Consider the following 26,537-nt stretch of genomic DNA (forward strand, 5'->3'; position numbering starts at 1 on the left):
GATTAGGTTGAAAACAATTTCACAACATGGGATACTCGTGATCTTTCTCCTTCAGTTTTGCCATCCGCAAACTACAGTATTTTCAAGGCACAGCTTGCATACTTACCAGACTGTCTCTGTTGTACTTTACTTGGCTCCAAATGCATAACTGCCAGGATTCCCAGGTCCATGCATGGTGTGCTGCTCCAGTCCAGGTTTTTCATTTGAATTCTGGAAATTGTATTCCTGTTTATTCAGTTAAAAAGCAATACTAGATGTCCCAGAATTCAAAGGAAAAAAAACACTGGGGCAGCACATTGCCAATGGACCTGGGAAACTTAGCAGCCACGCATATGTTGGGACGCTCGGCATGTTTTTGGAGTGTTAACATAAAGCAGGACTTTCTAGCAAAACAGAAATTCTCAGTAGTGCCTCACATGACCACGGCCACTGATCTTAGTTGACACGTTGGAAGGTTTGACAGGATTGTCTTCTGTCATTTGAACACTTGCATTCCTCACAATTTGACTTTAGGGTTTTAAGAAGTTCAGCAAAATTACGTGCAACCTTCTACGTGCATCAATTACCAAAAAGCTCTCTTTAAATTGCTGCAGGATAATAGCAGTACGTTCACATACCTAACTCACAATGTGCTGTCGCATGCCCTTTGACGTTAAAACGTACACAGTTATTCAAACTGCTTCTAATCTTGTTAGCAAAAGGGAAGAGGCGAGGCACTTCATGATTCTTTTAAATTACTGCTTCTCCTTGGAAAGAAACATTGAATTTTATTTTTCAAATGTTGATACTCAGCTGATAAACTATGAAAAGTAGGGAGGCTGAGATTATGTGAGCTATAGGACAGGTAGGCCCTGGAGGTAAGAGAGGTAGATTGCTTGGCTGTTTAACGTAGAAGAATGGCAAGCTGGAATAGGATGTGAGAGCTCTAGGCCCAAGTGTGTGGGATCTTAGGTACGGAGGGAGGTAATATATCGGATAAAATAAAACCCTGCCGTGCATTATAAGGAACTGGAATTCAGCAAGGAGTTACGTGACCATAGAGGAGCGAGACCAAAGGCAGTTTAAACAACAACAATAAATAACTGCCTTTTACTTCTTCATAACTATTTTTTAAATGAACAGTGATCAGCAGAAAGGACATATTTATGGCACGGTATTTATTTTTGTCCTTGCTATGGGTCATTACAGGAAAGACAGAATCTTTCTGCAAGTTTCTACAAACACATTCTGAACTAGAGCATTTTTTAATCTGACTTCCATTGAACTAATACTAATGTATGTTTGTAAAAGGTTAGAAACTCTTTTTTGCGTATTTACTTTTGCGCTACAGATTCTACTTTTATTCTTTAGCAAACACGCTTTCTCTTTCATATGGAACAGCAGGCCACAAAGGATGTAAGCTAATTGCGGCAACAGTGATGTGACCATACATTTTAAGGAATAAATTACTTCCTGCCGTATTTAATAAAGATGTTGCAATTCACCACGGACCTTATAAATGAAATCAGCCTTCGGCCTCACTCCAGTTTATGGTCATGGAAGTACCCAGTGACTTTCAATATCCTTAAAAATGTAAAGCAAGTGGTACTTTAAAGCACCTAATTACGTATTAGTTAAGTCTGCAAGATGATATGCCAAGTGTGCATTCTTGTAAGTTCAGATCTGTCACCTCAAAGCTGCCATTTACTCTCTAATAATTAATAGCCTGTTGTGATTAGGCCATATTATGAAACATTCACTCTAAAATGCATGCAGGACATTTTTCAATACATTCCCCTACTGTATTAGAATAAGTTATTATTGATAACATGAACACTTTTTGGCAAAATACATTAAGCAAGCAAAGCGAAACCTCAACTTACTTGCAGAAAGGCAACTGAACCTCCGATCCGGCATGCTGCCCAATCCAATAAAGGGTTCCGTCATTTTACTCAGGAACATTTTTACAATTTCCTTCTTTTCTGGATTATTGCTGTACAGGTTCATCACACGGCCACTCACGTTGACCGTCTTTTTACTGAGCCCAAACATGTAGAACAAGTCCAAGAGCGCATCAGCCTTGAATTCATACGAAAAGGTCAGGTCCGCTCCTTGCATCACAAAGTTTTCTCTGATAAAAAAGTCCTTGACAACGTTTTGGAAATCAAACTGAAAAAAACAAAGCAAAAAACACTAAACAAAAAAAGAACAACATCAGCTCCTCACTAAAACAAAACATACAGGAACATGTTACTTACCAGATAAAATTGCTATGGAAGATGTTCCTGTGAATATTGAACACACAAACATCACACTAATGTTATAACACGAGACATCACCCTCTTCTGCCAGCATCCTGGGGCTACAGGGTAGAGATCAACTGAATCCACTCCACAGAAAAGGTAGAGAGCTTCCCTGAAAATCATGAAGGTAGCAAGAAGAACCAATATATTTCCTTCTTTTAGAAGCAACATCCTGGGTCATGCTTAGAGGAGGGAAATGGGGCATTGAATCCTGAGGATCGGAAAATGGCTTCACAAGGAGCCGGGTAAAAACTGCTCTATTAACATATTCAGAACTATTCCCTTTGAAATCAATATATTAAATTGAGAGCTAACAGTAGAGTTTCTATTACCATGCAGCAGATGAGAATATTTCTTGGCATGAATGCAGAGGTGAGACAGATATAAATCCGAAAAAAATGATTGTACTACCCGAACTACGTATCTGAGATCACAGACCACCATAAACGTATGCTGCAGTAAGTTTGGAAGCAAAAACGGTGGGATAAAGAATAAATGACTGAGATCAAATTCTGTATTTTGTCCTCCTAGGTTGTAAAAAATAGAAGCTCAGACAGATCCTGGACTAATTTAGTAGGGCTGCACACTGTATGCAAAGAGGCTTTAGGGACCTTTGTTCTGTCAAAAACCTAAACTTTTACTGCTGCTTATCAGATGGACCTTGTGATTATAGGTCTACCTTTTATTGGCAAACCATTGCTCGTTAATCAGGCTGAAGGCAGTTCTCTACTTGTGCTCTAGAGATTTCACTTATGTTTTAGTAGACTGAAGTTCTATCAAAGCAGGGTACTAGCTATGGTCTGGCCACACTCAGCTGTAGCTCAAGCAAATCAGTTCATTTTCATCTAGCCATTCAGAAATAGCATTCCAAACCATAGCGGGATCAGCAATTTCAAGGCTAAAATAAATATCAGAAAGAGCAGAAATCATGCATTCAGTGGCCACAGTGGACCAACTGTTAGCTACAGACCTGGGTAGACCACTCTGAGACAGGGTCCTGTCTGATCTGTTTTTGACTTTGAAGGCGAATGAACACATCTCATTAGTAGATTGTTTCTGTATTAGTGAACAATGTATTTATGGCATATGCTCCTGAAAGGGGAGGGGTGCTGGACTTTAGATATTAACTGTCTGCTTGAACTATATTAAACAAAATGATTAATTTTGAACCCATAAGGCTCTTAAATGTCTCCAATGCTTCTTTAGCTCCCAAAAGTCTACTTATCCACCTAGAGTGTGGATGCAAGAGAGACGTTCTGGTGAAAGTTTTCTCCTGGAGGCTAGCACAATTTTCAGCATTACCCAATACCAAGAAAATACCGCACAACATTTAAACAGAACGTTTTTACATGCCATCTTTAATTCGCCCAACAAAGGACTGATATGTCATATAGATGGCTGTCACTGAACTCTTAACAGCAATCACCTGAAACAATATGTCATGCTTGGTGCATCGAAAAAGAACATGTAAATCTCTTCACCTCAACAGTACATGTTTGACAGACTTCCCAGCATCCTCTTGCATATAAGGGAGCAATAAAGTAAACAGCATTAGCAAAGTCAATAGGTCAGACGTTGTTTGCCAGCCTTCTGGAAATTCTTCTTTGCGAAAGGGCGGGAACTGCAACAACAACAAGGTAATAAATGGAATGCTTTAATTAATCTCAGGCACTCGCTCGAGCTGCATCCCAGCACATAATTTTTCACCCACCATGCCACTTCAGTTTGGACCTAGCCATATGCAAATCAGCCTTGGCCCTGCTTCAAGTGTAATAGTCCAGCCCAAATTGTTAGGCCATGTAAGACCTGTCCGCTCTTGGTGTGGTTTCCTTGTACATTTTGCTTCTGACCTCCTGTTTTGTAGACCCTGTAGTGCAATTCGTTTTGGCTGGTTTTGATACACTGGGCACTTTACCACTGCTAACCAGTGCTAAAGTGCAAGTGCTCTCTGTCTAAGTTGTATTGGTGATTGATTATACATGATTTACATCTTTTTTTTTATTATTAAGTTCCTAATAAAGTGCACTAGAGGGGCCCAGGGCCTGTAAATCAAATGCTACTGGTGGGCCTGCAGCACTTATTGTGCCACACATGAGTAGCCCTGTAAACATGGCTCAGACCTGCCACTGCAGTGTCTGTGTGTGCAGTTTTAAACTGCTAATTTGACCTGGCAAGTGCACCCACTTGCCAGGCTCAGACCTTTCCTTTTATACATGTACGTCACCCCTAAGGTAGGCCTTAAGTAGCCTCATGTACAGGGTGCAGTGAATTTAAAAGGTAGGGCATGTACTGATGTGTTCTACATGTCCTGATAGTGAAATACTGCTAAATTTGGTTTTCACTATTGCAAGGCCTATGTCTCTCATAGGTTAACATGGGGACTGTCTTTAAATATCTTTTAAGTGCAGTTTCCCATTGGGAGCAGATAGAGATGAGGAGTTTGGGGCCTCTGAACTCACAATTTAAAAATACATCATTTGGTAGAGTTGGTTTTTAGATTATCTGTTTGAAAATGCCACTTTTAGAAAGCGGTCATTTTCTTGATTAACCATTCTGTGCCTCTGCATGCTTTTGTATTCCACATCTGGGTCACACTTACAGTTGGGGTGTGGTGAATTTCCTCTAGACAGTGACCCAAAGGGAACTGGGGTGTAGTCTGCATATCCTGATGAGTATCCTGGGCTAAAGTAGGGAGCGAGGAGCTGACACTTACACCTGAGAGGGCTGTGCCTGTCCTCACACAATGCAGTCTCCAACTCCCTGGTGTGTGTCTGGGGCCAGGCGTAGGCAAGGCAGGATCTTGTGAACAACAGAGACTTTCCTTTGAGGTTTGCCTACTTCAAAGGCAGAACTGGGTATAAGTAGTGGACCCAAAACCCTAGATTTTCAGATTACTTCTGGATCAAGAGGAACCTCGGCCAAGGAGAAGAGCTTGATGCATGAGGAGGACCTGCCACTCTGCCTGTTGATTTGCTGTGCTGGCCCGCTTCTTCTACCTCTGCCTTAAGGAGGAAAGGACTGGCCTTTGCTTTCCGAAATCCTGCTTGTGAAGTTTCTCCAAGGGCTTGGACTGAGCTTGCCTTCTGTTAAGAAGTCTCAGGGACATCAAATACTTCACCAACCAACACTTGGGTACTCCTGACTTGCCAAGTGGTGCCAATCCAGTACCTGGCCCCTTGGAAGTGAGTTCGGGTGAGAAAACAAGAACATCCAGGCGCACCGACTCCAGATGACTCTAGAACCGGCGCAGCTGCACGACTCTGTGCCGCTGCCTGCAGCTCAAAGCTGTGGTCCCCGCTGGAGTGCTATGACCCCAACTGACACCGCAGGCCCAATGCCACTGCAGCCTTGAAGAAGTTCTGCGACTTCGTGGGTTCCAAAGTGCTGTGTCACCGACGTCCGTGACATCCGACTCTGCCACCGTGCAAGCAGCCCTGTGGCGTGACCACAACCCCGTGAGGTCACCCAAACACATCTTGACCCGCAGGATTCATCATCCCCACAGGATCATCAGGGACTGAACCCTCGCACCGAATCCAGCGACGCCTCTCCTCCCGACTCTGTGCCCCGGCTTGTTTCTTCATTACCAAAGGTACTGTACCTGGGAGTCAGTGTGACTCCGTGACCAGCGCCATTGGCTTAGGATGGTTAGGAACGACTCCATTATGACGTTGCAATAGCTCTAAACTGAAACATTTGTGTTTCTAAGCACTATATTCAAGTTTAATCTTTACAAATTCTTAACTTTGCATGTGTATGTTGGAATTTTGTCATTTTGGTCTTATTTTACTCAGATTAATATTAGCTAATGTTCTAACCTGGTGTTGAGTCCTTTTAGAGTGTTTTTACCGTGTTACTGTGTGTGATAGTACAAATACTTTACAAATTGCCTCTGAGATAAGCCTGACTGCTTGTGCCAAGCTACGAAGGGGGTGAGCAGGGGTTATCCTAGGTGTGTATCTCCCTTATCCTGACTAGAATGAGGGTCCCTGCTTGGACAGAGTGCATACTGACTGCCAACCACAGTCCCCATTTCTAACAGGCCAGGTCATCTTGAACTGAAAAACAGGTAACCCAGGACCGGTACTACCCTTGTTATGGGCTCATGTGCCAGGTATAGCGTGATTCCAGTGGCAGTGAGCACGGAATCCATGTCTGAGCATGCCCATTCACTTAGGGAAACAAACAAGGACGACCGCGCGAAGCCTCAGTTTGAAGAGGCATGTCGTCGCATTGGAGACGCGGCGTAACACGGACGAGCAGTTCACTTAGGCAGAATTTCTGCCGCCATGCTGCTTCCATTGACTGCAGACGTTTTGCCGACCAAGTAAGCAAGTCCGTATCTGCAATACTTTGCAGTAGCGTTTAGATCAATGGTGTTTTCTCCCTGGCCACAAGTGCCGCGTATACGTGCTGGGTCCAGATAAATAACCACGGAGTAATTTTGAAACTTCTAATGACTCATATCTGCAGGTGATAGTACACGATGTTCCTTAATGCAGAACAAGGATAAGGCTGGTGACAGAGGTGACGCTGCCCCTTCATAGTCCTGATGTGGCCCTGGTTGAAAAGGCCGAAATGTGTTGACATACATATTAGCGAGATTGTGTTCTTTAATTGGAGTCAGCTTTATAAAAAATCACTTAATATGCACTACAAAATACCTTAAAAAACATACAGGTATTTGCCAGTGGCTTGTGCGTGAACCTCCAATCATCGCAACAGAGTGGATTACAATCGGAATTTTGAAATTGTGACCACCAGTTTGTTACAAAGAAAGGTTGTTGGGCATAACCCTCTATTGACGGTATGGTCAGCTACAAGACTTCGAGAAGCTCGATGTTGGCCATAGTTGAATTAAGATGAAAATGTGAATTCACTTCCATGTGTTGTATTTTATGTGTGTAAGGTTTTGTGTTGTAACAATTTGTGTATTCTGTTTATATTCACCAATGAGTTATTGTCTGCCTTACATATAATTAGTTACAATAAATTTTGGAAAATAATTGATCCATAAAGACAGTATTGAGCACTGTGTTTAAAAAATATTGATGTAATCGATCCCTACCTACTATCGCACTTAGGGCAGCAACTGCAACAACAAAAAGCTGATGGATGTAATGCTTGAATTAATCTCAGCCACTGACGATTATTCGAGCTGCATCCTAATCCATTGTTTTTCTCTCACCGTGCTGGGTCCAAACATAGGTGGCATGGTGTGCAAAATAATGGTGGACTGGGCTGTGGCTCTGAATATTTACCAGTGGCTGAGATTAATTAAAGCATTTCATCCAACAGGGTGTTGGGGGTATGGGCACTAGTGTGCCCATCCGCATGATGGCCTCCATTTAGCGAGGCAATGCTGGCCAGATCCGCTAATATGTAAATTATCCTGGATTAAGGGGATATCGTGGCTGCCCGGCATTTTTACCCCTACTGCCCCATGGGAGCCGGGAACTGTGGAGAAGAGTGCAGGGGGCTGCTGCATGGTGAGGGACTATTTGCAGCCTTCATTGGGCCTGGTGTGGTGGCAGAGCCTAGGAGGAGAGGGCCACTGGCAAAAGCCACAGGCTGACCAGAGAGGTGTGGAGAGGTCACACGGGCCAGGCTGGGTGAATGTACATGACCGGGTTGCCTGACCTAGGGCGGGACCATCTGCATCTGCTTGGCCTGCTGTTCTGGAGTGCGTTGAGCTGGCTGCAATGTGGGCCAAGCCCAGTGTCACCCTGTGGGCTGGTAATTGCTGTCGTTTGACTCCTGAGGCCGCATGTTACACGTGCCTGTATGCAAGGGACTGCAGGATCACTGACAGCCATGGAGGTGTGCAGAATAGGCGACAAGCCCAGGCAGGTTGTGGGAGAGAATCTGGCAGTGTTGGGCCACATTTATGAGCTTGGCCCTGACAGAGGACTTGCATAAGCTGGAGGAATCCCTTATCTTTGGCCCCCGACAACAGGGAGTCTTGCTGATAGCTTTCAAGCTTTGAGCCTAACATAATGCAGCCCATTGGAGCAAATGGGCCTGCTTGCACCCCCTGGAATCCGTCCCCGGGGTGTGGTCCCTGACCAGAAAATGGTGTCACTCCCTGTCCCTGAACTACAGCTGCGGAAAGCGGACTTCTAAGAAGGGACTGCCAGCCATGAGGCGAGTAGCCCACTATGTTCAGCACCTGAGGAATTGAAGCCAGTGGAGTCTCCTCGTGCCCACACCCCTGTATACCCTTGGGGGTGTGGCAGGACCCTGACCGTGAACGGCTGGAGTTGCGGCAATTGTGTACACACAACTTCCTACTTTGGGGCTTGCCGATCCATGCCTGATGCAAGATGGGGAGAACTGACATGATGCAATCTAATCTTTTCTTTGAAAATCACAGGCAGACCTGAACAACAGATTAATCTCTTAGCGACCAACAGATGAACCTAGGGGATAGAGAAGGCCCATTCCAACAGAGTTTGACTGCCATTATTACTAAAATAGATATGCTGTATGATAAGTTTGACCATCTTAGGGAGACAGTCGACAAGTACGAAGAGTGAATAGATCACCTACAGCGTCATACATCGTATGTGGAATACGCACACACCTTGGCTGAGGAAAAGTTACTCCAGATGGAAAAGGTCCTGGAGGCCATCCAGAAAAAAAATGAGGATCTGGAAGCATGCTCAAGAAGAAATAATTTGTGCATACTAGGAGTGTCAGAATCAATGGCAATGGGCCGCACGGAGGACTATGTTGAGACGGTGCTCTGGACTCTATTTGGAGACCCACTATTTGCCATGCTCACCTTCGAAAGAGCCCATAGGATGCCGGGGTGCGCCTGAACACCCAATAATAGCTCAGCTGTTAACCTATAGAGACAGGGACACCGCTTTGGCACTATAGAGATCCTCTATAGTAGCCCCTCTAATATCAGATAAATGAGATTTCCATCTTTACAGATTTCACGGTTGCTGTAAAAGTGGCTACAAGACACTTTTTTCCAATCAAATGCTCACTACAGAGAACAGATGGCAAATACTTTTTACCCTGTGAAGCTTCGCATACACCACTCTGGTAATAAATACTGTTTCACTGATCCAAAGGCAGCTGTCTAATTTATCAAGATGATACCAGAAGATGCAGCAGGGTCTCTGTCTCCGTCTCCGCCCAAGGGTGCAGAGCGGGGGCATCTAAGAGATAAGGACTGAGGTGAAGGGTATTCCACACGTTGCAAGCATACTGCCCGACTAATGGTCACGGTGACCCTTTGACGGATTCCTGCTTGCACTCTAAGCTATGGAACTGCCTTTGTTTGAAGTACTGATGGTACTTGGATGGTGGCTGCATTGGGTGATGTGATTGGGTGAGCTTTGGCCCCATTGACCCTGTTCTGCTCTGACCACCCAGCTACGACCTGGCTAAGAGTGTGTTGGGCCTCTGGTTTATCCCCTCAGGATGATTCCCTTATTTTTTACTTCAAATGCAAACTGGGTGCAATATGAAGGATGGGATGGTGGCACATGGCCCAGTTGGGGGGCCAAAGGGGTAGGTGAGTGGGATGTTGTGGTACTGGTTATGCATGAAGCACCTAGTTCGCAATATGTTTGATTGTTTTTTTCCCTGATGCCACTCAGCATAATCACGTCTGCTTCTTAGAATGGTGCCCTCCTGCATGCGTGACCAGCTGTCTTGCATTTCCATACAGCACTAAATACCATCGATTTAATGCGTGCCTTGAACATAAGAGGGCTCAATGACGTGAGCAAGGCGCAACATGTTCTGGCAGACGTCCAGCAACATAACAGACATCTGTTTGCTACAAGAGTTACACCTTACAGAGATGCATACAAGCGCAATTCCAAGTGGGTTAGATTGGCGAGCGACACATCGCATACTACTCTAATTATGTACGTGGGGTGGCTGTGTTAATCCTCAAGGGACTGCCGTGGCACACACGCTGAGTTCTCTGTGATCAACAGGGTCAGTATGTTATGATCCTTGGAACACAGCAAGGCCACCATTTGGGCTGTTATTCATGTATGATCCAAATGCAGATGTCCCTTGCTTTTTGCAGAGGTTTGGAGACTGCTGGGGATGTTTCGGCCAGGAGCACTTTTGTGGGGGAGGGGACTTTAATGTGGTCCTGGACGCAAGAGCTGATAGGTCTAGTGACTTCCGGCACCCGCACCCAAATGCTGCTGTGCAATTGCAACTTATATTGGCTGACAACAACCTCACTGATCTCTGGCATGCTCAACAGCCGGGTGGGACAGAAGGCACATGCACAGCAGCCACACACACCACATGGTCAAGGATTATTGACTAGCGACACAGATAGACACATGGACTTCCAACATTATACACCTACTGAGGACATTGTCAGATCATGTCTCTGTCCTACTGGCGATGGCCCATCCAGATGATAATACGCATGCCTTTAAGTGGTGGCTCCCAGTTGGGGCGCTCTGAGACCAGGTGTTTTGTAGTATAGTTAGATCAGCAATTGTAGAATACTATGAGCAAAATGCCCACAGGCTATCGTGTTGGTCTACCCTGTGGGGGGCATTCAAAGCCGTGATATGGTGGGTATGCATAGCAAAGCAGGCTGGAGTACTGTGGCCCTTGCGCGGACAGGTTGCATAACTAAAAGGGGAGATCTGCACTCTGGAGCTCCTATACTTGGCAACATGCAGTGAATCCATGTTGGCAGGTATCCCAGACAAACTCAAGGAATATGCACAGAGAAACCCACTACCTGGGGAAACAAACCCACGTTAGGTGATATGATGAGGGTGACAGGGCAGGCAAGACCTTGGCCAATCTGTTACGCAAGCAATTACATAGTCAAATTGATAGCTGACTGACTCGACAAACATTCTGGGGTAGAGTCTATACAAAGAGAGATGACTGCCTTCTTTTCTGCCACATATACGTCCACGCAGACCACATCCTCCCCGGACCTCACCTCCTACTTCGACTCTGTGCAACTGCTCTCGCTCGAGGAGTGCCACTGGCATTTCCTCAACAAGTCCTTTGCAATACAGGAGGTTATTCAGGTAATCAATGCCTTGCCCGGTGACAAGGACCCTGGCTTGGATGGCCTCGCCGCAGCCTTTTATAAGTTCCTAGTCCCACACCTTGCCATGTATGAGGGATCCTTAGCTAATGTAATACTCCCCCCCTCCCTGCGAGAGGCATTGTTTGTGACTATATGAAATTCAGACAAAGACATCCAGCGCTGCGAGTCATACAGTCCGTTATCCATTATTAACATGAAGAATAAAATTCTAGCAAAGCGGATAGCCTCACGACTGCTCCCGATCTTACATCTTATAGCAGGACTGGACCAATCGGGGTTTGTACTTGGTCAGTCAATGACCCATATCCTATCTACCTTCTTTGCACCAGTGCACACCATTGCTCTAGATCTTACAAAGGCTGCAATCTTCTTGGAAGCCATCAAGGCATTTGATATGCTCGAATGGCCTTACCTCTTTGCACTGTTGTCGCGGCTTGGAGTGAGTCACAAGTATATCTATCTAATTGGCCTCCTACAGGCCCAGCCTATTGCTAGACTAAAGATCAATGGATTGATTACTCCCACATTCCCAATATCGAGAGGTACCAGACAAGGGTGTCCTCTACCGTCCATACTATTTGCCATAGCCATGGAGCCATTAGTGGCTCGATTGAGACAACACCATTCTCAACGAGGCCTGGCATTCACACCCTGCAGAGTCCTAGCGGGTCATTCCGACCCTGGCGGTCGGTGGCCGCCAGGGCCACCGACCACGGGAGCACCGCCAACAGGCTGGCGGTGCTCCTACGAGCATTCTGACCGCGGCGGTTTAGCCGCGGTCAGACGCGGAAAGCCAGCGGTCTCCCGCTGACTTTCCGCCGCTCGTAGGAATCCTCCATGGCTGCGGAGCGCGCTCCGCAGCCATGGAGGATTCCGACTCCCCCTCCCGCCATCCAGTTCCTGGCGGTTCTCCCGCCGGGAACCGGATGGCGGGAGGGGGAGTCACGGGGCCCCCGTAAGAGGGCCCCTAAAAGTATTTCAGTGTCTGCAAAGCAGACACTGAAATACGCGACGGGTGCAACTGCACCCGTCGCACCTTCCCACTCCGCCGGCTCTATTACGAGCCGGCGTCATCGTGGGAAGGGAGTTTTCCCCTGGGCTGGCGGGCGGTCTTGCGAAGACCGCCCGCCAGCCCAGGGGAAAACTCGGAATACCCTCCGCGGTCTTTCGACCGCGGAGAGGTATTTCGGAGGGGGGAAGTCTGGCGGGCGGCCTCCGCCGCCCGTCAGACTCAGAATTAGGCCCCTAGTGTCTATGTATGCAGATGATGTTACTCTGTATGTGAGGGACCCACAACATAACTTGGACCTGCTAATCAGGGAGTCCATCCGATTTGGTAGCATAAAGGGTATCAATAGCAATTGCGCCAAATTGATTATATTACTGCTGATGACTGTGACTAGGGAATTTACTTTGGAATTCCTGCTGTAGTGGACGGAAGAGCTGGTGTGATACTAGGAAATCTGGCTGAGCCAAGACCCTGAAGAGCTGTAGAAGGGTAACTATGGACAGCTAATGTCCTGGCAGGGGGAGTGGGTGGAGAGATGGATAAAGCTCCCATTATCATTAACTGGGAAGTAAGCCATCGCTAAGATGGTAGTTCTTCTCAAACTCCTTTATCTTTTCCTTAACCTGCTGCTCTCCGTGATGGCTGGCTTTCATAGGCAGTTCAGATTGCACCTGGTGACTATCATATGGGCGGGCAGACAGCCCTGGATTGCTTGGAAAATAATGACATTCCCCTTCAAGCTGGGAGGATTAAGAGCAGGTTTGTAATATCTCAGTGCCCAGGTGCAATCTGTACACTATTGGCTTTACCATACGCAGTTTCAGGCACATATGGCACCTGAGCATGACCATGCTGCACCATGCACCCTCCATATAGCACTGTACTTAGCCCCCAAGAGCCAGAGGGAGAGGATTGACACTGTGGCCTGCATGGTATTGTCGTGGAATGAGCTGCTGCAGCGAGCACTGCTGAAATGTCTCTTTGCTCCTTCTATACCACTTATCGGCCACTCCTCCCTTCCCATTACTCCCGACGCCGGCACCCATAATTAGCTGAGATGGCTGCAGATGACTACCATGGAAGCTGCTTACCTGGAAGGCACCTTTATCTCCCCGCAGCAGGCCCTCCAGGGTCCTGAAGTTACGCTACTGGACACACTTACCATCAGTTACGAGCCGCCATTCAGATAGTCCATGATTCCTTCCCTGTGGCACCCCCACATTTCAGGTGTTAGAAGCAATTCTCACATGCCCCTTCCTGCATAAGCCGGTCACAAGGCTTGGAATGCAGGAAACTGTGCCTGTGCAAGAGCCTGTAGCCCAGCAGGCATGGGCTGCAGACCTGGCGATCCCCCTCACCGACGAACAGTGAAAGTATTGTTGCACTCAATCTAGGGCTCTACCCTCCAACCACAGGCTGCGCTTAGTGCATTTTCTAGTGCATATCTATGACAGACCAGCTCACCTCAACCTGTGGCGCTTGCTTCAGCATATTGCGCCTTCTTTCGGTGGCTTCCTTTGAGCTCCAGGAAGACACTCACCCAGGCACTAATCATCAGTCATCGGGATTATGGAAATTCCCTAAATGTCACATCAAATGAATCCCTTTGATTCAAAATGTAGGTGGTTCAAAATACCGCTGCCCTTCTGGTCAACAAATTGCCTCCACGGACACCATTAGCTCCCACACTTAGAGCCCTTCATTGGCTCCCTAATAAAAAGAGAGCACTGTTCAAACCACTCTGCTTGACCTACAAATCTGTGTCAGGCATAGGCCCAAAATCCCTACAGGACAGTCTCACTCTCCAGCCCTGACAAATATAAGATTAAAAAATCAACTTCTTCTATGTCCTCGGCGTATTCGAACCTCAAAAGTTGGCAGCTGGGCTTTCTTCTATTTTGCTCCTTACCACTGGAATAGGCTGCCCCTGTTCATCTGTAGATGCCCCAGTTTTTCTGGTTTTGAAAAACAGCTCAAAACCTGGTTGTTTTGACTAGCTGCTTCTTCATCTATCTGCGGGTCGTAGCACCAAGATGTCCTTTCGGGCTGAGTCATTGCGCTTTATCAAGTATTCATTAACATTAAATAACATAAATGTTATGCTCTACCGCACTCCGGAGTGGATGCACAGGATGGCCTGATTCAGAACGTGTGATGTGTGCGCTGTGTAGTGCCCTGTGCCGATTTTCTGCACTTGACGTGGGTCAGCCCTGATGTGCAGGGCTTCTGGCAAAATTTATTTGACGCTATTGACAGATTCACTGGGCATACCCTTGAGTGCTCACCGAGGGTTGCGCTTTTAGGATACATTAAAGAAGCTCCCTCTGAAACATGCAAATTGACAGCAAACCTGCTACTACTAGCTAAGATCCAAGTTGCGATGCATTGGGTTCGGCTCCTGATGCCTCGGAGGGCTGGGTTTCTCTGAAATGCAGCCTACTGCCAGGAACAACTGACTGCCTATCAGGAGTTGATGCCCATTAGGTCCTGCCCCAAGGATATCTGGTCCCCAGTAGAGACATTTTTGATTCCTTTGTATGGGATGGATGAGGCTGACCTTCTTCCAGGTGGGGTGGAAGATGATCAGGAAGTGCTCCATCCGTGCAAGGGTTAAGCTATTTAGGCTGCTAAGTAGGGGGTCAGGATGACCAGGATGAGCCTAGTTGTACTGTGTGTGGAAATCCCTGTGGCGGCTGATACTTCTTCCCCTCACTGAATGGTTTCCTCCCCTAGTCCTCTGTTCTCCCATTATGCAAGAACAGTGTACAATTGACAGAGCTGTAATTCGTTGAAACATTGCATTGTGCACGCTGAATGCATATGGAAATGTACACCTTTTTTAGCTTGCAAATCTCAAGAAGAAGAATGTTTTGTAAAAAGCATTCCATCCACCACTTTTTGTATACTTTATTGTGTTGGGACAGGAATGCCCAGAGGTGGTTCCGTGCACACTGTCGCTGGAACCAAGCTATACCCGGCTGATGGGCTCATAACAAGAGCAAAACCAGTCTTGGGTTGCTTGTGGGTTCAGGCTGGACTCTTCCCGTTGGAGCAGGGTCAAGAGTGATATGCATATAGCTGGTTACAAACTGGGTGGCATGGTGTGAAAAATAATGATGGATTGGGATCTGTCCCCTAGTATTTACCAGTGGCTGAGATTAATTCAAGCATTTCATTCATCACTTTTTGTATACTTTTGTGTGTAGGGATGGGTATGCCCAGACGTTGGTCCCATGCACTCTGTGTCACAGGAACCAAGCTATGCCTGGCTAATGAGCCCATGATATGGGCAAAGTCAGCCCTTGGTTGCTTGTGTTCTGGTTTAGGATGGACCTGGCTTGGCAGTTCGGGTTGGACTGTTCTCACTGAAGGGGGGTCAAGAATGATTGGCACATAGCTGCGTCCAAACTGAGATGGCATGGTGTGCAAAATAACAATCAAATGGGATGTGGCCGAGTAGTTACGAGTGGCTAAGATGAATTCAAGCATTCCATCCATCTCTTTTAGTATACTTTAGTCTGTCGCCTTAAGTGGGACAGGTATACCTAGATGTGGGTCTCATGCACACTTTGTCACTGGAACCAAACTACACCTGGCTGATGAGCCCATAACAAGGGTGAAACCGGTCCTGGGTTGCTTGTGTTCCAGTTCAGGGAGAAACTGGCTTGGCATTTTGGGCTGGACTGTTTCCTTTTGACCAGAGTCAAGAATAATTTGCATATAGCTGGGTCCAAACTAAGGCTGCAGTGTGTGCAAAATAACGATGGATTGGGATGCAGCCCAAATACCTGTGGATGAGTAGGTGAGATTAATTCAAGAATTGCAGGAGATTGGTTAAGTGTAGAATGTGGCCTGTTCACATATCTGGTATAAATCCCATCCTGTGGTCTCAAAATACAAAAGGGAACATCAAAGTAATACATTAAAAACAAAAATATTGGCAACGAAGAGAACTAGCTTTTGTGTGCATGTGCTCCTTCTAAAAGGGCAAAATGCAGTCACTCAAAGTGAAGTCATCCAGTGGCTGAAGTAGGCTGACCCCACCACCTCCTGCTGTAGTGGGCAATAGCAAAATGTGAACACCGACATACCAAAGAAGAAAGGTGGTTGAAAGCCCCTTCAAATAATTTTTGGTGAATATTTTTAAAAAAATCAAAAGGTCTTGACTAATGCAAGACCTAAAAAGTTGGCAAGGCATTGCCACCTCAACAGCAAATTACTGTGCAATACCAAAATGCATCAGATAATCATCCAATTACACTTGAATGCATACACCATTGCTCTGGAGCAATAGTACTAGCTTAAGACCACTTAGTTGAGAAAGCTACCTACACTTAGCAGCAGAAATCCGGACAGTACAATAGGATCAAAACAATCAACATAGTCCTTCAGTGCGCATTTCCATCCGCATAGAATTATACTAAGGTCGCTGAAAAGATTTGACTCAAACTTCAACTAAAGCACAAACAGTTAATAAACAGTACCTTGGAAAAGTTTACTAACTATTCACAGGGACACAAAATAACCATGATTCCAGCCCATGAGAATCGCAATATGGAAAGCGTTACCTGGCTCCAGAAGCAATTTGTTGCATACAAATGTTAGAAATGCGCAGTATGAAAGCAGATACCACATCAAAACATAAAATAACAATAAACCAGTAAACACACCATGGCAACATTTGCTGATTGCAGGAAGTGTTTAGAACAGTGAAATTTAGATGCCCTCAGACAGAGAAATCAGTAACAAAATGATGCTCCATTATCTCCATTTGTATACAGCATTTGCATCATCTGAAAGATCTCATAGATTTCTTAGCTTTTAATTTTATAATTATTGGTTTATGTAGTAACGTTCACATCTTCACAAGCATGGAAATGGCAGCACCCAAATTCTAACACTGCATGACTAAGTTAATCGAAAGAGAACAAACCATACTCAGCTCATTTACCAAAACTGCCCATGCTCCCATAGACATTGGCAAACTGAGGGTAGCCCTGTGTGGTGGCACCAAAGGCAGCCTAGTAACCCCAGACAGTTTTTAAGACTAGAGAACCAGGGGGTCCATTGCAGTGTGGCTTGCATGGGTTCTACCACTTTTTCTTACCCAGAATGCAAAATAAAATTCAACCTTTCATGAAAAAATGAATTTCCTCACACTCCTGCGATATTCCAGTGATAGAAAACTCAGGAACCCCTAGTAAATGGCAAATGTCCTGCCATTTAACTTCTCTCAATAAAAATGGTACACTGCTTGTGTGGATGAACCTATCGCATTTGAATGAAATGAGCCAAAACTATGATTGGATCAAGTCAATGTGGGATAAATATGGTCTTCACCTAGTCCAGTTTTGGCCCATTCTGGTTCCCTTTGATAGGCTCACCAAACCATGTGGGGTGCAGTTTCTATCAAGAGAAGTCTGCATATATTGGATCATAGGTCTTTTGCCGTTAGTGAGAGGGTCTGGAATTTCTATCACACACAAGTGAGGATATTGTGCTTTTTACACAAACCAAGAGATTTACTAGGTATTCGGGAATGAAAATGCTGTAATGCATATGTCACGCCATCTTGGATTTCCTTTCTTGCCTAGTTTTTAGTTTAATACCAAACCGAGATATCCATTGCCTAGTCAGGAAATTAACCTTTCCAAATCAGATACCCTGTCTCATGTTGTCAAAGAAAAAGAGATCTTTTCTTGATGTAAGACCCTCACCCACTCTAGTATTGGCATACTTCATCATCAGGCCTCATCATAGTCCCTAAAAACCAGGATGGGCTTGACCATAATCCACGGAGCACTTTGAATATTACAGTTACTGGGGTACCTAGAATAGATACAAATTCCCCAAATAAGCCTAGGTTTCCCTTTATTAGTGGTTTGTTTGGGTATCAGTTAAAATGATCTTGAGGGGTAAGGATATTATGGTGCTGTGACCCTAAATTGCCGTCGCCATGTTTCAGCCCCTATGCTGAGGCCTCTTGAGTCCAGGGCTTTCGTCAAGACCAGTTTGAGTAAAGCGTACAAGACTTACTCGCATGCAAGATGAGTTATAAACCATCTAATTGTAGGATCTCGATTGCTAAGTGAGAGGAATTCTTTATTAGATATTTGATTAGACCTTAGGGTAACCATCAGGAAAGTATAAAAGTTTTCATTATTCGCTTCTCAGAAAATTTGGGGGTGGTATAAGCGACCATCTACCAAGAGGAGTCACACGGTGCACAACTGACTGTGGTGATGTCAAAATCATCTGTTCATACAAACTATGCTGAAAAAACACATAGTTTGCTCATTTTAACTGTTTGTGGTGTTACATATATTTTGTGTTCATTTTATCATGCCTGAAAATAATTTAGCAAACCATGTGTTACTTGTGAAAAAAGGCACCTTAACATACACGAGGTGCAAGCACCTCCATTCACACAGATTTATTAACTTACCCTAGTTGGGAATATCATCATACCACACAGGAAGCAGAAAGCACGTCTCTCTAGTCACATACCCTTCACTTGTTACCATCAGCAAATATTAAGACATGGGGAGGAGGCATAGAAAGGATAAGGTAGCAGTCAGAACTCAGTATTAGAAAGAAAAATGGCCAAACGTTGTAGCCAAATCCTGTGAGGCTGGTCACCGTACTCACATCGTCAAGGATAGCATTCGTCTTCATTAGCTATTTTAGTCTGCCTGTACTCTCCCAGATTGTCTTGTTCATGCATAAGGAGGGCTAAGTTTAAAAACCCCTCCGAGAATCCTGAGAGCTTGTTGCATCAACTGTAGTAATATTCAAAGTGCTCCCTAGAACATGGTTGAGCGCAGCCTGGTTTTTAGGGACAGGGAAGGGACCCAATGATGAAGTATACCACTGCTAGAGTGGATGAGGGTCTTACATCAAGAAAAATATATTTTTCTTTGACAATAAAAGACAGGGTATCTGATTGGGAAAGGATAGCTTCCTGTATAGGCGAAGGATACCTGGTTTGGTTAGTGTTGATATATTAGGGAGAGTGTATCCCTTGGATACATTTTCAAGGTCTCCACCCTCCTTCTTCGTGAGCAAGGTTCCGTTGTGACCCATGACTCCTGACTTCAGAAGTAGTTTTTAGCTTATACATGGCTTGAGCTAAGATGCTTCTGTGTGTGCCACCCAATCCCCATGGAAACAGAGACAAAATTGTAGGTGTTCAGGCATAACTTTGGCCTTTGCATGGGCATTTGGAGCAAGAAACCCTGCTGCATCCATGCAAGACACACTATCCTGGACTCCCCCAGATATCTGGTTTCCAGGAATATCTGGGGTTGGTGAGTTTCCATGGGTACCACCTGATCCTGGGGCAAAATACTGCAACTACTCACATTTTGAAAATCAACCTTATTCCAAAAGCTTTCTTGTAGGATAAGTTTTGTTTTTGGACATTTTCTGTCCTAGCAATTAGTCTACCCACACATGTATTGCACTATTTTTTATTGAGAGACGTTTGAAACCACTGGCTAGTAGGATATTTGCATTTCTCTGGGTATGCTGGAGCCTTTCCCTCACAGAACATTCAGTGTTTTTAGCCAAAGTTACTAGTTTGCTGAGCATTTTGGGTAAAAAAGCATGCTCCGTGCAAGCCACACCACACTCTGTTCCCATGTGTTTACTTTTCATTAATGTCTGGAGATGGTAGGTTTCCTTTGGTGCCAAACAAAGCTAGACCCAAATGCCGCAGCGACCCATATCCCGAACAGATCCAATATCAAGCAGCTTTCTTGACCTTTCCACAGTAATGTTTTCGAGCCCTATATAGGGTACTTATTTATCAAAAGAAGTGAGAGAGCACTGACTGGTAGTTTGTAATTCCCAACAGATTCAGAGCTTTTCCTCTCAGGAATGTGAGTAAATCCTGTGTTTGTATCTACCGTCTGATCTTTACAGGGCCCTCTGGCTACAAACGTTGTGGCAACCTTGTATGCCACACCACCCTAGGCTCCTCTTGGTGTCTTTTTTTCAAAACTATTTAAGATTGGTAGGTTTATATTAGTACTGGGCCTAAATGCCATAGCTCTCATAGCCAAATATCGAGCTAATTACAAGCAACATTCTTTCCCTTTCTACTGTAGCTTATTTGGCCCTTTTAAGTTCAGGGCAATAGGCCCACCCATAAATGTGGGGTAGTGTCTTTATTGGAAATAATTTGGATACACTGGTTATATGACTTTTGTCATGTACCACAAATTCTGGAGCTTTCTGCCACAGAAGCATAAGAAAAATGCGAGGGTTGAGGAAATGCATGGTGGTTCACGCAAGTCACATCACCCTGATTCCACTGAATCTATAGTATTAAAAAATGTCTAGATTTGGTAGGTTTCTCTTGGTGCTCACCAACCACAGTCCCAAATACTGTAGCTAGGTACATACGAAAAAAACAAGCTTTTCAAAAGCAGATTTAACCCAATTTTCCTGGTTGAGTTTTACACCATCTCTGTCCTGTGCAATATGGCTTTCCTGATATGTGGACTATCATATTTAATGGGAGACGCATTGTCGAACACTGTGTGATAGGATATTCGCTATTACATATTGAATGTTTCATAGATTGTCCTTCAGTGCAAAAAAGTTCCTCTTTTTTCTCCATTTATTGTCCTAGTATTTTAAATTTCAACAATTTGTTTCCTTGAATAAATCGTGAATGAGCTACATAAGTGACCCTTTGCTGAATTCAGGATTTTGTCTAGTTTTCTGAAATGTATAATTTTCCGGATCCACTCATGGATTTCACATCCGATTTCCCCATAAATTTCAAAGAGGTATAAAGAACAAAAATAGAAAACATTGACTACCAAATAGAATAGTGGACAAACAGTGGTGATTGTTTCCTCTCAGGCTGCTTATGAAAGTTGGGACTGTTTAAAATTATATTCATGATCATCCCCTCCACCTCACACACACAAACACTTTCTTCCACAGCAGTTTTTTAAAGCCCCTCTAGGATACTTCAAAAACTCTAGATACCTTCACAATTAAAGCGTGCAAAGTGTACCTTAACATCATTAATGAAAAAAGTTATGAAGGCTTAAAAACAAACTGCTCAAAATGCTAAAAGAAGGGGTTACGACCAAGCGTTAACACAGTCAAAAGATTAATTGATAATAATGATTAACTCAATGGTGATGTGAGATATTTCAGAGGCTTTCAGCCAGTCCTAAGGCTTCCGTATTTTTTAGCCAATCATTTTTACCCTATAAGGGAATCTTAGCAAATAACAGCCACATTTATTGTTTCTATTTTTCCAGTTTCCCTGATGCTGACAAGCAGGGTACAAATATATTTATAATTCATGCATGCATCATGAAACGAATCATTTTAAAAATGGTTTCTGTTCTATTGGCTGAAGGAAAATGTGCCAAATAAAAAAAGACACTGAATGGAGTGAAGGGCTATATGCCTAACAAATTTAGGGCCAGACTGGGAACCCAAAGCAGCCCTGGCAAAAAATGTTCAAACCAACTGCTCCCTTCCCCCTCTCATCTCTCTCACTCCAATTCTTACTCTTTCCCTCCTCGCTCTCTTTCCCCTCTTGTGTCTTCTGTAATTACCCAGGGCAGGTGGAGCAACTGAGAAAGGGGGCAGCAGCGCCCCTCTTCCTTTAAAAATAAAAAGGCCTCCAGTGGTTCCAGCTCATTGGAGAATTGTCTGGTGTAATAAACGGGAAATCTGGCCCTTGGCAAATTACATGTAGTTTAATAGAGGACATTCCATGTGGAGGCCTCCATGGAAGTGGTGCTTTATGGACCACATATATCGCTCTCCTCTTTAACCAATGATCTATAAATTTCGCACAATCAAAAGGAAGCCAATGAATTCCGGCTTTGATATGTTTCCTGTAGATTGGTGAAGGTGGACCAATGTTATTCGCGTTTCATTATGCCCATTCAGTATTTAAAATAAAAATCCTGAAATTTGGTAAAATCATCAGTTATGCTATCTTAACTGTTACTTTCTCCCACCGCTTCGTTTGAAAGGTGTATATATAGCACATTAGAATAAGACAGTGTGTGTGTGTCTCACTAGGTGCTTTAGAGTTTGACCAGTCTGTTACTAGATTGATGACAGATTATAATTGCAATCCTCCTGGCCCACCATTTCTTTTTTGTATTGTACAGTATAATTCTAATATTGCTTTGCGGCTTTTGACAAGGCCTGCTCAAATAAAGTAGCTACGCAGTTTGTTGCCAATAAGTATTGTGTTTAATATTGTGCCTGAGGGGTGGATGTGTGCTTCAGTCGTGTCACTGCAGGCATGAGGAAACACATTATACATAAAGGAGAATTGCAACACCGGGTACCAAATAGGATCACAGCTTTTTTTTTATTCATACCAGTATATCTTACAGCCTTAACCAGTTGTGTCAAATTTTAGGGGACAGTCTTCATTGCCTTTCAGAATTCAAGGTGATTGCTGATTATGCTAGGGCAAGGTGTCAGAGCCTTCATGTCTATATAAAGAAATAGCTCTCAAAATATGGGTTTCTTTTTTTATTAAGTTATTTTTGAGCCGTGGCAATGTAGCAGTGCGGCAGGTGCAGCAGCACCCATCGCGCATATCACTGCCCGTAAATCGGGCAGTGACATGAGCGACGGGGCTGTGCACGGGGTCCCCTAGGCACCCATTCCACCAGTCTTTCCCTGGCGGGGTAGACCGCCATGGAAAGGCTGGGGGAAAAAGGTACATTATCCGGCGGTCAGCGCTGCTTGCAGCGCTGCCCTGTCGGATAAGGAACTCTGCTATCACCAGTAATTGCTGCACAGTGTAGATTATGATATTGATTTTAGGGTGGGTGACACTGTGCAGCAATTACTGCTTGAGTCTCACAGATAACCACCTCTACACTCTCTCTTGGTTGCTCAGGCCACATAACGTTGATCTTCCTCATCTAGGACTGTTATGAGAACACACCTTTGGAGCAGCACTGATGCTATCTGTATTGAAAAAGGGGCTGCAAAAACATTTGTGGCCCCTTCTGTAATACCAAAGTGCCCTGGGGAGGTTGGAGCAGAATGCAGATGCACCGCCTGTTGCACCCCCAGGGTACTTTTACTAATATGGCTCCTGGAAGACTAGGTTGAGCGAGAGGTGTTGATAAAAAAAAAGGAAGAAGGCAGAGAAGGTCAGGAAGAGTGAGCAACAATCAAGTAAAGATACACATACTAAAGCTGAGAATTCATTGATGCTGGAGGTTGGTAAGATTTTTTATGCTACAGCTGTGAGCCCTCTGACCTCACACAGTTGATTTCTGAACTGGGTTAGACAGCCTTGATGGCTGTGCAGGTGCAATATAGTATAAAATGGCATAGTATAGGTGCAACATCATCTCATGGTCAAATGTCTCTTATGAAGAAGATGGCTATGCTAACAGCAGACAACTGGTCATATTCTCACGTTTAGGATACAAGAAAGGCAGTTTTGAGGGCAACTGTGGGCTTCAGTATTCCCTGATGGGAAAGAAGAGAATAATGATCACTTAAACCAGAAAAGAAAAAGAAGATGAGTTTAAAAGTATGTAGAGGAGATCCTTAGTGCAAACGTTTTAAGTGAGCAGGTGACTTAACTTCGTTTTCAAGATGATAAGTCCATCTGTTATGACGTTTAACTCACCAAAGGAATTGTACGTTGCCTGGATATCTGCCTAGTCTAGAAAAGCCCAGCCACAAATTTTAAAGAAAGAAAAAAAGACAAAGAATATTCGCCACAAAGCTACTATGATCTTGAGCTGTGACTCTTCACGGCATTTCAGAGAGGCATCATTATATAAGCAATAAGGGAAGAAGGGAAACGTGTGTAAACTGCAGAGCAGTAGCCAGCTTCAGTGAGATGACTAAGTCATAAAGGAAAAGCCAAATAAGAATTTTACATTGAGAGGTAAGATAGAAGTGGCCTGTTGGTAAGGGTAAGTGTTCAAATTAACCTCAAAGAGCTAGCAGGGCTTTCCATTACACAAACAAAAACTCTCTCTAAAGAGTTGTAAAGAGGAAAAAAGACGAAGGGCCTGATTACAACTTTGGAGGAGGTGTTAATCAGTCCCAAATGTGACAGATATACCACCAGCCGTATTACGAGTTCTATAGGATGTAATGGACTCGTAATACGGCTGGTGGTATATCCGTCACTTTTGGAACGGATTAACACCTTCCTCCAAAGTTGTAATCAGGCCCGAAGTGTTTATGAATGCATAAATGAGGAAGCTTGTATTGTGCCTCACGCAGAGGCCATACTGTACGCACACAGGCGTTACTGACATGTTTATCAATAACATTAGAAACCCAACTCACACCAGTTAGATCACTCACCTGCAGTTTGTAGCTTTCTCCAACCACTGAAGATATGATACGATCCATTCCATTCTCAATTTGTGCCTTTACTTTAGGGTGTCGTGTGTTCACAATAAATGCAAATACCGTCTCTGAAATCATAACAATGTATACGTTTCTTGCAGGTGCATTCAGTAAGGAACACTAAAACAACCAGCATTGTTATCATTTGAAAACCATAGCTCTTTCTCGCATTCCAAAAAAGATGGCAAACAAACATTTGTATTCCAAACTCAAACTGAGTATGTATTTCCTTTCATGGCAGCCATAGTTTTGGTCATATTCACAAAAATTACATTTTTGTAACATTTTAACAAGTCTGAGTTTTATACAAAAGTCGTAAAATATAAACTTTCTTAAATGTTTAACAAATTGTTTATACATTTTCATACTTTCATGCTGTTGTGAATGGCACGAGGATCAAAACAGAAATTTTGTTAGATAATGACATCTTTGAAAGTCTGTAATTTTAACTAGCCAGACAGGATTTAGGGGTGTTTTTAGGACACTTTTTCCATGCTTTATTTTGAAGTTTTACAACACATAATAGCACAATAACAACGTCTGACAATTGTGCATTTAAATGATGTTGTGCATAGAAAAGAAAGACCCAGCGGAGAGCACATGGGGAAGGGACTGAGACTTTAAAATCCCCAAGTCAATGAGGCTGACTTGTTATTTTCATTTTGTGCAAACTGGCCTGCTTGCCAATTACCCAAAGTTAAGTCTACAGGTATAAGTAGGTTCATTATGGATAACCTTTACTCAGCTGTGGTGCCTTTAGCAACTCATTTTAGGTGATCTCAAGAAAATGAGTAGTGAGACTGTATAACAAGCCAACATTGCAACAATGATCTAGGAAACAGAGAAATAATAGTGTCCACAAGTGTATGTAAATGTAAAATCTGTAGGAAGAAAAATAAAACCAAAATTAAAACTATTAAAGGGTGCAAACTTTGTGGCAAAACAAGATAGGTAGAAAGTTATAAAAATCAGGGATGAGAAAAGAATAAATATCCCAAAGCTAATTTGCCTTCAGAATGGTTAAACAAAAAGCAAAAACAAACGAGTAAAGGATTTTTTAAAATCACAATAAGAAGTGTATTTTTAAGGTGAGAATTCTATAGCTTTAAATATTCTAATCAAGAACAGCCAAAAAGGTATGTACTGTTATATTGCACTTTCTTTCATCTAAAGTGAAGAACAAATCATTCATCTCCAAAGACATACTTACCTCTTTTCTGCTTGTATGTGGAGCACTCATCTGTTTCTCTTTTATGAGCATGGGTAAATGGAAAAGTCAGGGAGTTACTTGGTGTGGTGTAATGGTGCCAGGACTGGCAGCTCAGAGAGGTGGCGTGCAAGACCACACCATAAGCAGAGGCTGGGTCACAACTGCCAGCCCATATGAGGAACATTTTCATTTATGGGCTCTGGTAACCATGCCTGGTCCCCACAGAGCATGTGTCAACATGCGCCTGACATCATCAGGCAACACCCTTGTGGACCTAAGTACTACAATCATTAACAACCTCCCCCCAAACAAAACAACATTTGCAAACAGGCAAAGTTAGATATCTGTCCAGTCCACCCCTACTCAACACCAAACATAGTCTTGTAACCTCACCAACGGTGGGTGATTCAAACGGAGATTGAACTGGCATCTTCCTTAGTCCATAGGGGAGGATGTCACCTGAGTGTCAAGAGGGCTGGCTTGTTCTTGATCTTTCAAACCCCTCAAGTTAGTACCAGGTGCCCGCATTGCCTCTGGTCCCACTGACTGTGGTTGTTCAGGGTATCTGTAATCATACCACCCTGACACATCTATTTC

General features: G+C 44.0%; 1 protein-coding gene across 1 annotated transcript in view; it reads right to left on the reverse strand.

Annotated features, from left to right (window-relative positions):
* MEDAG (mesenteric estrogen dependent adipogenesis) overlaps window positions 1-26,537 on the reverse strand; it is a 128,309-nt gene that overhangs the window by 11,631 nt on the left and 90,141 nt on the right. The window contains exons 3-4 of the mRNA XM_069202184.1: window positions 24,686-24,798; window positions 1,863-2,148 (exon numbers count right to left, since the gene is read on the reverse strand). Of these exons, the coding sequence (XP_069058285.1) occupies window positions 1,863-2,148; window positions 24,686-24,798 (399 nt within the window). The remainder of the gene's footprint in view (window positions 1-1,862; window positions 2,149-24,685; window positions 24,799-26,537) is intronic.

This window comes from Pleurodeles waltl, chromosome 8, assembly GCF_031143425.1.
Source record: "Pleurodeles waltl isolate 20211129_DDA chromosome 8, aPleWal1.hap1.20221129, whole genome shotgun sequence".
NCBI classification, from domain to species: domain Eukaryota; kingdom Metazoa; phylum Chordata; class Amphibia; order Caudata; family Salamandridae; genus Pleurodeles; species Pleurodeles waltl.